This window comes from Erigeron canadensis, chromosome 2 (assembly GCF_010389155.1).
Source record: "Erigeron canadensis isolate Cc75 chromosome 2, C_canadensis_v1, whole genome shotgun sequence".
In the NCBI taxonomy this organism is placed as follows: domain Eukaryota; kingdom Viridiplantae; phylum Streptophyta; class Magnoliopsida; order Asterales; family Asteraceae; genus Erigeron; species Erigeron canadensis.
In genome coordinates, this window is record NC_057762.1 from 43,910,874 (window position 1) to 43,923,228 (window position 12,355).

Consider the following 12,355-nt stretch of genomic DNA (forward strand, 5'->3'; position numbering starts at 1 on the left):
CTTAACCTTTGGTGTTCTTATTTGCTATCAAGTGTAAGGTAACACCGCCATCTGTCCAATAAGAATAGGGAAATGTTATTCGTACCACCACTTTTGATTGGTGTACCACAATATACAACTTTTATAGCTTAATGTACAAACCGGTAATGCATAGCTTTGGTAAGTTTATCAAAAACAGTGGTACAAATATCACTTCCCATAAGAATATACTGCATTTTTCGGGCTACAAAGCATGCCAAGTTGACTTCCATAACCTTCAATGTTCTTATATGCCGTCCAGTAACCACCCAATCAGTCTGCTAGCACGAGGTTCACAGTACGTTAAACATCAAAGTTTATAGCAACTTGTTTTACATAAAATTGCAGAAAAGTGAAGGAAATTGGAAGAATGCATTAGTAGGCTTCAGAAATTATTTTTTTTTCTTTTTACAACATATACATAAAAACAAGGCACCATTCGAACTGAGATCATAAGCATAACACTTGTAGCATGCCTGCTGCTCTATAAGGTTTAAAAGAGTCTAATAGCCAAAGTTTTTATGATCAAAAGAGTCTTCGTTTCAGATTACATTATTTACATGTATATCATTGGCTAAAAAATATGATAGTGAATTCGGATATAAATCTGTTCACTATACAGTATACACATTTTGCCAACTTTCAAATAAAAGGTTAACCGTGTATCTTTCTAACACTAACATTTGTTATCGCCTGAGATGTTAATCACTACAGCTGGGAGAATATAAGTATTAAAAATTGAACACAAAAAATATAACTTATATCACAAACAACATTGGCTTATGATCTCTGTTAAACTCTTGTCCTAAACATTAACGCTCGCCTTATTGAAAGTCTATAAATTAACTAATAAAAGAAGAAAAAGGTTGCAAAACAAAATTGTCCTCTATCAAACAAAATTATGTTTTTAAAAAAACGCGCAAAGGTAAAACTCAAAAAACGAAAACATCAACTTTCTATTGCTTGGCAGCAGATCATATCTCCCTTAAACAAAGGAATTTGGTAGCCTTTGTAAACACTATTGAACTGCAACAAGTTTCAGTTTTTTCAACGCTTTCCAGCACCAGTTTTTTTAGCAGGTAGTGGGTTCTCTTCATCATCGGACTGGATATCACCGTACTCCCACATCCCCAACCTCGCGGTACGTGCTTCTGCCTGATACTTTTCTAACTCATCCAGCGCTATTTGTCTGTCTTTAGGCTCCCATCTCCTCCTTTTCTCCAATCTTGCTAGTCCTCCCTGCAGCATTTTCAGATTGGGTAAATGTTGAGCCAGATAGATGTGGAAATTTCAATCCAAAAAACTTGCTTTACAGGTTATTATTCTCTAACAGGTCAGATGCAAAAACTAAACAGCATATAAGGATACGGGTCAAAATCCAACATGTAATATTGTAGTGGCAAGTTGCACAAAAAAGGTAAAGCCATCCATGGTCAAATTTCTATGTTTGACATCTGACTTTTATTGCAACAGAAACCATGAGAATTCTAAAACTTGCAGATAAAAACTACTCGTAAGTAAATATTTTAAAGCAGCATTCATTGGACTGAAAAAATGTACCAGTTTACTAAAATTAAAGGTTAAAAATATTTCCTAGGCTCAAACATTTTGGAAGGTTTGAGAGTTTTGCGGGGACTCAAAGGCTAGCTCAAACATTTTGGAAGGTTTGAGGGTTTTGCAGGGACTCAAAGGCTGGTTACCCTCGTATTAAAATTTTAATATAAGTCGTACTTTTTTCTGCAATTTGCCTTATTCATACATAGGACCTATCAATTTATTTAGCAAAAAATAATTTTACTCGAGAGATCATTTTGTATTTCATATTTTTGGAACTGATTGTTTAAAAAATTAAAAGATTAAAAAAAAAAAAAAAAAAACCAGAACATTTCGGATTGGAAAATGATAAATCCTCCTAACTAAATAGCCTAAAAATCCTTCTAACCAATCAGAGCCAAAATTAGGAAAGAGAATTAGTAAATAACACATGTCACCTTCTTATAGTTTTAGAAGGATTTTTTAGCTAATTTTTAAGAGAAATTATCATTTTACTTTCGGATTAACCATAACTGTACCAAAAAATCCTGTTCGAACAATAACCCAAACTGGAGATTCTGAAATCTCCAAGAGAAAGGGACTTAAATTAGATGGAATCAAAAGAAAGTTTGAAGTATACAAACCTTCAGCATAATGGAATTGATACTGGTATCAGACTCCTCGTCAATCAACGTTACAAGGAGAATAGTTCCAGTACCTTGACCTTTAACTTTTCCTCCAGAAGTATCCCTCTCTTCAATTACTGCCTTGAATTCTTTCCCATTAAGTGTGCATTCACTTAAATGCATGGCTGCTTCCTGTCCATAATCCTCCTCCAAAGTGGGTACCTTTAAGTAAGCAAGTTGGCAAAGTTGAGCCAACCCAGGTGCAGATGATACTGTTGCATCTAAAGGACGCAGCTGGTTGTAAGTAACAGCTTCTTGATTTCCATAATCAATGTAAAACACTTCAAATTTGTCTTTAGTTGATTGGACTGCACCACGTGGACCACTTACAACCTGACACATCATAATAAGAAGCAAGGGTCAAAATCACAACATAAGAAAAATTCATGAAATTTAGAGGTGCCAATCTTCGCTCTTTAACTTATGAATGGGTCAGGGCTATGTCTTATCTCAAATGTTCAAATAAAGAAAAATAGCTAAAAAGTGAACACGGGTTGAACAATCCAAAGCATCCCATTCAAAGACACAGAATATTATTATGGGTCAAACCAACCCGCTTTTTTTGACCAACTCGCCAACCTGTCCATGTGGCAACCTCTAATGAACCTAAAGTAACTAAACTTGTACATCAAAAAAAAAAAAATCACAGTTATAAAGGATAAAGTCATTTTCACCATGGCTCGGTTCCATGAGTTATCTGCACTAAACTGTGCAAGGACGATATCGCCCTTCTTTGGATTAAATGCACCAATCACAGGTGCTTCTTTGATGTTTAAAGAAGCAAGTTGCTGCTGGATGGAAGAAACTTTCTGATCTGCAACAGCCTGGACATAAAACTTGCCCCCACTAAGGACTTCAGTAACCACCGCCTGAAATCAACAAATTCAACAATGAAATTTCGATATTGGTTTCATATTACTAGTAGATTAATAGTGGTTATCTATTGACCTTAAACTCTTCTTTCTGTTTCTTATCAGGAGTTGCACCGTTGGTAACTTCCTCTCCTTCAACATAGTTTTCCCATATCTGAAAAACAAAAGAAGCTATACATCAGAGCTAATTCGACAATTCATTAATATTTATTCATTATAATGCAAAACCAAGTTTCTTGCCTTTAACTTCTGCTTCTTCGCAGACTGCTCAGCCTGAGCAAGAAGGTGAGCATCTGGAATCCTATCAGCACCGAACCCAGTTTGGAGCCTTGCAAGGCCAGATTCTAGAAGTGTGATCCCCACATTAGTTTTTGATTCCCACAAAGATCCGATGAAGGTCCCGGTTCTATCAACTGTTTCTACTTCAATCTGAAGCAACCAAAACAAAATATTCTTAGCAAATGAGCTAAATATTGATAAGAAAAAATACTAAAAATGTAGAGGGCGCAATTTCAACCCATTAAATTACGTATAGATCAATTCGGGTTATAATTAATTTCAAATGTGTTAAAACAGGTCACATTCACCCAAAATATACTTTTAATGATGTATAGACCTGTAAATCATCTATTTAATATATTAGATTAGAGAAAATACATAATAATTTAGACTAGGAAAGTATATATCTATTTTATAATTATATAGACAGCTTTCATGTGTCATAAACAGAAGATTTTGGGGTCAAAAGGGAGTTGTACCTCCACATCCCTCTGCATTATCTTTCGCCTCATAAGTGAAATTGCTTCATTGGAGTAAGGCTCGTCACGTCCTGGGCATCTGACACCAGAAATTGAGAAAGGAATGCTGCATGTTTCTTTTGGAACAAATAGCTTGAATCTGTGACCACTAAGAACATATTCAACAACAGCTGTCATCCTCCTGTTACGTTGCAAAAATGGAAGGAAATCTTTGGCTTTCTTGGCTGATGCCTGAACAAAATTACAATTAAAAAAAGAAAAAACGTCAAAATATTACACACACATAAATTGGTAGTTAACAGATACGTAGGTCAGTTTGGCGTGTCTAACCGTCAAGAGATCTGTGACATGCATACTCGGAGGATCTTTAGCAGAATGAATCCCTTTCCTCCCTGTAGTAGCACGTGATTCAGCTGCAAGAAGATTCTCATAGTGATTTGATCTTTCCTCAAAGTCTCTATGTCTAATGACGGTACCAAACCCACGAGCAATGATGAGCTCAGCAACATTCACGCCAGGCTGCTGGTTAACAGCGGTAGGGGGAACAGTAGAGGAGACGTCTTCACCTTCCTTCCCTTGAGACAATAGGAAGACTGATCCAAATCCCATCACCCTTGAATCTGCTGGCCCAGCTGGAGCAGCAGATCCATCGGCAACAGGGACCTTCCTTGAGTATTCCATTGATACTTGAACCTAAGTTTAAACAATAAGTTGAAATCAGCTGGCAACTTTGTAATTCAAACTACATATGAGCATAAAAATGGCAGTGACACTGCATTTTTACCATTATGAATTGGTCCATTCGGGTTGTGATTTATCACAAATAACTTAGCTAAACAAGGGAAATGCCAGATTAATAATAAAGAAGATTAAAAGTTGTCCAAATTCTATTTTATGCCATATAACCTCCAAAGTATCGTTTTCTCCTGGTTACTGGATGATTACTATAATAAGATACTTTTTGTACTCATGACTATCACTGATTATTAAAAAAGAAAAGAAATGGACACAAATGTGTTTGTTGACTCAAAACCCAACCCAAGTTGTCTCAGCTCTCGTCCCATATCTTTGTCCTTACAGATTACCAAACCTGTAAGACCCTCCTAGCTTGCTACAACTGAAAAAATGTTAAAATCTAGCAAGAAAAAGAAAAGTCTTACTTGACGGCCAATCAATCTTGTTCTCAGAAACTCCCTTGCTTCACGGGCATAAGGAGCGGGTTTCTCCTCTCTTCGTGGATTTCCCAACTTGGGACACCTGATACTAGAAAGATTGACTCGTCTCTCAGCTGCAGGACTGCCAAATGGCAGAGAATCATCGGCAACAACAACGCAGTCCCCACTAACAACTTCAACTACCTGTAGAAATTTGAAATGATAAAGTTACGTGAGCCGAACAGAGAACTATGTTGGGTGATATTTGAAAAAATAAAAGTCAGAAAACAAACCTTTCCAGTGAAATTGTCTGAAATTGCCATTGAATTAGTAGCTGGAGGTACATAGTTTGTCCAAAGCCTCAACTTCAACTTCTTGGCTTGAAGTTCTGCTGCTTTCAACTTCCTCCTGGCTTCATCTTCCATCATACTTGCACTCCACTCGACATATTTTGCATATCCCTACAGACAAGGATTAAATAATTATATTATTATGGCAACAGCTAAACCAATGGCAATACCAACAAAACAATAAAAACAGGGGGGGAGGACATAACGAAAGGATCAGTGGCACAATCTGGCAATATACAGTCATAATAATTGTCATACATCAGCATCATGCAGACTTAAAGAACATAACTTACATTTTCAATAAGCTCCATTGCTAAATCCTTAGCTGATTTACCATCCGAGTAATACACGGAACCAATCAGATTGCTAAACTTGTCAACACCCTCGAGAACAATGCGAACCTGTAGATCATTTCATCAGTGATACTATGTGAAGCAGGAAGAAGAGATCACATTAACCAAGACATTACTTACATCTCTGTTTAGTACACGAATCTCAGTAAAATGTTTAGCTTCCCTCCCAAATGCATCAGGGGAAACTTCATTGAACGTTGATGAGGCAGCAATTCTCTGGGCTGATGTTAACGGGCCACGAGACTCGGCATTAGTCTCTCCATTTGGTTCATCGGATGGTAGTTCAGCAGCTATAGTAGGTTCTTGTGTCATCCTTCTCCCCATCGATGGTGCCTAGTTGAATAAAAATTAATAAGGTTCGATGGGTTTGCCTGGATTAATAGACGACAAAATGGAAAGTATGAATGCTAACCTGGATTCCAGCAACAAATACTTGGACAAACTGAAACTCAGGAAGCAGATAAACACGCAGTGAGCTCCCATCACGAACTTGCTCTACAATAGCTTCCATGGGTTTGCCTTTGTTTGAGGCTAAGAGGCTCATAGCATCCAGATTACTAGGATCACCAACAGCAGATGGGGGAAGGTTTCTAATAGATGCCTCAGTAGAACCCGGAGACTAAAAACCAGCACAAAAATGACAACATATCACTACCACATAAACATAGAGCTAACAAATAACATTAGATTAACTGATTACTTCCCTTAAACTATTCTTTTTTTCAGGTCATATAGCAATTTGAAAATGATATTTTAATACAGGCTTATCAATTTGCCAGACAATCAGAGTGACATTAGCCCAGAAATAATTGATTCACTTTGTAAAAGAGAAAAAAAAAAAAAAAAATTCAAAACGATAAAAACATAACACTCGCCTAGTCAACCATGCGCTTCAAAAATGCATCACAATGAATTGTCATGCCATTTCACATTAAAATAACTACATTCTTATCCATTTAAATCAAAGCACGGTATGATTCCATATAAAACCCAAATATTCGACATATAATGTTTTTACCATTTAAGTTGGAACCTAATAGATAGCAATGATTGTGGTTAAGTAACCATAACTAACCCTGTCCCATAGACCAATGCCCTGTTGTCTGGCTTGTTCTTCCAGTCGTAGCAGTTCAGTGTGCTCAGGAGTCACCTCTCCTTTACCCTCTTTAACCTGCAAAACAATAACTGTTGTTAGACTCGACATGATGGTGAATTCCCTAAGGGTCTTGGCGGTTGGTTGGATGGAATAGAATCAACATCGTAATAAAACAAACGAGACAATAGAGTGATCAATTACATTACATTCCCATTAAACAATTGAAAGGAGAATGTCATAAAAACAAATTTTTGAGAAAAACTGGAAAAAAAAAAGAAAACCAACTAGTTAAAGGTTGAAGTGTATTATAGGAATTAGTGTTATTAGCGATGATCAAAGAAACAAAAATGTAGATTTCAATTATATCCCATGACGTAATGAAAAAATAACTGTTTCCTAATGAACGAAAAACGTTCTAAAAGAATGAATTTCATTCCCTAAATGCATGCCAAACGATGAACAAGTTACACTTATATACTAGAAAAGAAATTTAAATTACCTTGACCCAGCCATGAGTGACAACCTCGCTTCCAACATTGGTAGTACCAATGAAAACACTGCAGAATTCTCTAGAGAAATTTGGAATGGTATATTCAGTTCTAAAAACGACATCCTAGTAACAAATAGACAATTCAAATGTGATATTTAGATAATCATTTCCCAGTGATAGAAATTATATGACTAAACATAAAATGGGCAACTTATAAATCCAAACCTTTCCAATACACAACTTCCTTAAAAATTCTCTGCTATTCCATGCAAATGGATCATCCTGCCCGCCTCTACGAGCCTACAATTTGCCAGCCATAATTAAATCAAATCCACATATAATTCTTAACCATACATATTGCATGTTGATCTTAACATACCAATCTTGGAGCCGAAAGATGAGCCAAAACGACAGTCTTCTCAGGCGGGATTTCAGCTTTGGTCAATCCCATAATCACCAAAGTATCACCAGAAGTAACAGCTTTGACTCTTCCTTTTAGCCATCCCGAATTTCCAGCTGGTTGAGCCATCACTTAAGATCTGCACATCAAAAAAGACATATATCAGTCATCAATAATCACATTATGAAACCACAAAAGTTTGATCATTTTAAATCTAGCAATGCCAAACCACAATACATACGAACTTAAAAATATCAAAAATTACATAAAGTCCCCTGTTTTGGTATTCAAGACTCTGTCTTTATTCAAAACTTATCGAATATATTGCGATAATCATTAAAAACCTATAAAGACAACATTTTTCAGTTATCACACCATTTCAACATTCAAATTACATCAATCTAACACACCAAATCTCCAGATCCGTACACAACACCATTACAAATGATCAACTTTTTCAAACTAAATCCACATCTCGATCACAATACGCACACATTAATACTCGTACACACATATACGTATATATCTATATATAAGAGATCAAACAAATTCACAATACAAAATCAATCAAATCAATCCGATCTGTCAAAATACACAACTAAAATCAATCAAAAACACAGATTCAATATAAAAGCTATAAACTTAGATCCAAAACAGTAAATATATATATATACCTGCTGTAGATTGATCAATCAGCCAAATCAAACACAAAAAACGTAAATCAATCCAATCCTTAAATCAAATTTAAATGATTAATTAACAAAATTCACACATAATTAACGCTAATTTTGTGAGAACTTTATTAATTTTGAGTTTTTTGAATTTTTCAAATGTGATTCACTGTGGTAAGTTATAGTTGGGCCGGCGGAGGAAATTTGGTGACATATAGTTACGTATATTAGATACAGAATGTTTGTATATATATGTGTATACAGGCGTGCGGGGTTAAAAATGACATAAAAAAGGTACCCCTCTATTTTGGGCAAAATTACCAGAAATGCCATGTAGTTTTCGCTAACTGATTCTGACTAAAATCAAAGAAATAGCTATGGATAAGGAAGTGTGACGATGTTTTACTGCCACGTAGGATTTAATAGCCAATCGAATAATGCCGCGTATGATGAGTCAGCTTTTTTTTTGTTAGATTTTAACAGCGTGTACTTAATATAGTAAAAACTGGGAGTTACTCAGTTGTTTTGGATTTTTTATCATAAAGAGTTATGTCTTATGTTCTACGCCTGTTTTCATGTGTCGTAGTTAATGTAAACGTCATTTTTACTATCTCTAAATAATAATAAAACAACCCCCAAAATTCATTTTTAAAAAAGTCATAGCCCTTGGATGAAAAACAAAATTAAATTTTAACCTTTGGATTACTTTGCTTACATCATCTACTTTTTTTAGATTTATTCCCTAAATTACTAAATACTAAATTACTAATTTTTTAAAAAAACACAATTAATAATTACTGATTGTGTTAATGTAAGAATTTTCAACAATTATAAATTATTAGATGACATTAAAGCTTACATCCAGATTTAAGTATTCTATATTCTATAATTTTTGGAATTTAAAGCTTTTGTAGATATAGAAAATAAGTTGCCCACTAATTTTGTAACTAAAAACTAATCACATAATTCATTATTAAGTATTGTCAACTACAAACAGAAAAAGTAAGTAAGTAAGTAACTGCTCAGTGTCGTCTTCTGCGGGTTTTGAGCACCAATATCTCGACGGTGTATGGGGGAGGTTAAGATGTAGGCAGACCTTACCTCTACCTAAGTAGAGTGGCTGCTTCCAGTTTCTACCTAAATGGTAGAAAAGACCCTCCAACCTTTGCATGGGATGAGGATCGAACCCATAACCTCTGTCTCCATAGGCAATGATGTTTACCATTGATCCAACAAGATAAACGTATTGACAAAAATAAATAATATAATAATAATAATATATATAATTAAAATCAAATAGTAACTTTTTTGTTTTAAAATCGCATCGTGTCATCTTGTCGTTAATAATATAATATTAATATAAAAACTTTAGAAGATGTATTCCAAAATTTATAGATTATGATATAAAATTTATGGTCTTTTTAATTAATTAACCAACTCCACTTAGGTGGGTTGGCTAGGGGTACCTTCTAAACACACTATGTGGACCCTGGATGTAAGTTTTCCCCAAGTTCCCGGGTTAGAGTCTTGGGTTTCTCATCTCAAGGTATTTTCCATGAGAAGGGGGTTGGAGGTCCAGCGATTTGTTGGTTAAAATTGCCTCCAGCAGGTCTGAATCGAAACTAATTTTACAAAAAAAAAATATTAATTATATTTAATATGAATAAGACACGGGTCGTTAAAAGATCACATATCGTTTTAAGAGATATACAATGTTGTAGTTTATTGGTAGATATTTCGAAAATTTTACTGAACAATTTGAATACCTTTAACATTTTTATTTTTAAATACTCTTTAATGTGTATGATTTTTATACGAGTTTAACTTATACTTTATTTATCTATCTATCAAATCCTAGAATTTGATATCCACATATAAATAGATCACTATGTTTATTTTAATTATTTTTTTATGTTTTAAACTTTAAAAAAGTTATTAAAAGTATGCCCATACAATTTACAAGAACTAAATGTATTCTTAGTTATAGCAATTAAAACAAATATAAATAATGTTTGAATTGAATGAATTAAGTTTTTTATTGGTTAATACAAAGTTAGAACAATCTCTCTCAATATATGTGTATGAAGTTAAAGATATTTTTTGTAGACGATGTATTTTAGATACTATCTCTTATATACATTTAATCAGATATTTACAATTTTTCGGATTGAACTACCCGTTTTCTTTTTAGGGTAAATATTAAAACTTCTTGCATACATTATTATCTTTTTAATCGTGTCCACCGGATGTATTTGCCATATATGTTTTTATTTCACTTAGTTTATATATTCTACAATCGCTTATTGAGTAATGATTTGTATCTATTTTTTACAATATTTTTTTCATTTAATTTAATACACTTAAACTTTTAGTATTTTATGTAAAGTGTTATTAATTCATAAATAATCATATAAATACTTGATATGTGGATTCCATTAAAGTTTTTCCTCAATTATATCCTTTAATTCTTTCAAATGTCATGATTCTGTTACCCGTGTTAATTTTTAAATTGATTTTTAGGTTGATTTATTATTATCATATATCTATGAAAGATGATAAATCAACTCTAATGCATTAACCTAAAAATCAATGTAAAACCAAAAAACTTTTGACACGTGAATTTCAATAAGGGTATGCAAAAAATGGAAATGAAATTATTTTATTTTATTTTGGTAGAAAAAAAGTATTGAAGACATGGAGATGTAGATTTTTTGGGAATAGATTACTTCATGTTTTAATTTCATCTTATTTTGGAAGAAACGTGTTTCATTTAAAGAATTAATCTATTTTTACAAATTGAGAAACAAGATAACTTCAAGCAAAATAAATAGAAAGTCACGTGTTTTGCAAACTTTCATTCAAATTTATAAAAATTATCTCATATTTTATCCCTCTTTATTAGTATTTTTTTTTTCCTTTCAAATTCCACTTATTCATTTTGTTAAAAATGGGTACAAATATGAGAGTCACATGCTCACATTCCACTATTTAATTTTAGGGATTAGTACCAAAAAATGTAAACAAATCTTCACAAATTGTCATAATGTGTATGGAACTTCAATTTTGTATATTGTTTGAAAAAATTTAAAAGTTATAACCTTATTTTTGGATCATTCTTTACTTTATTATTTTTGTTTTGATTTGCAAAAGCCGAAAAAAGTGACTCATGGTGGTTGGATTCATATCCAACTATAAATTAAATAGATGATGGTTTGAAAAATGTTGTGTACTCTTCAAAATGACATTATCTTATTGTTGAGTTGATTTCAAACAAATATTTAGATAAATTTATCATTATCCTTTATTTATAGTTATGCATGTATAGTATATTAGTATTATAAAACATCAAAATATCAATAGTATTATATGTTCACCCCACGTATTACGCGAGTTAATAATCTAGTATTTATTATTCTTTCTACGTAATTAATTATGGTTTTAATTCTTAGCATTTCGATCATTAATAATAAAAACATTTCTTGTAAATGTGACACAAATCAATTGGTAATTACTTAAAAATTGTGAAAAGCCTTCTTTGATCTACGAGAACGGTATCCGTGCGTTGCAGCGGTCGTCGAGTTAGTAGTCGTGATATGATGGGGTAATAGGTCATAGAGTGTGATAGGTCATCGGAGGTGATAGGTCATAGAGTGTAATAGCCAAATGCCTTAGTCGTCCGCCCTCGGATTTAAAAATTCGTCGAAAGTCTATCGAATGACATCTCTAATTGAAGAACATGAAATTTTAAAAACACCTATATAATTTTTATAACTTATCAGTGTATGGTTTTTGAGATTAAAGATTTTGAATGAATTGGATGAATAAATAATTTATGAAAAAGAGAGAAAAAAAATGATTGAATGAGATTTGATAGGGGGACATTTTAGGAAAGTAAATGTTGAAACTTAAAATTTAGACAGGAATACTTTGTTTTATAATATAGTATAGATATAGATACACATGCACACGTATCT

At 33.3% G+C, this 12,355-nt stretch overlaps 1 protein-coding gene across 1 annotated transcript; it reads right to left on the reverse strand.

Annotated features, from left to right (window-relative positions):
* Positions 1-756: 756 nt before the first annotated feature.
* On the reverse strand, positions 757-8,593 carry LOC122586343 (ribonuclease TUDOR 1-like). Its single transcript, XM_043758337.1, has 17 exons — positions 8,385-8,593; positions 7,690-7,849; positions 7,536-7,610; positions 7,320-7,433; positions 6,800-6,895; positions 6,137-6,343; positions 5,845-6,057; positions 5,665-5,772; positions 5,315-5,482; positions 5,028-5,225; positions 4,198-4,560; positions 3,868-4,098; positions 3,350-3,538; positions 3,186-3,263; positions 2,912-3,106; positions 2,196-2,570; positions 757-1,257 (listed from the first exon to the last, which is right to left on the reverse strand). The coding sequence occupies exons 2-17, from the start codon at positions 7,837-7,839 to the stop codon at positions 1,066-1,068; spliced, it is 2,952 nt and encodes a 983-aa protein (XP_043614272.1). The 5' UTR covers positions 7,840-7,849; positions 8,385-8,593; the 3' UTR covers positions 757-1,065.
* Positions 8,594-12,355: the final 3,762 nt, after the last annotated feature.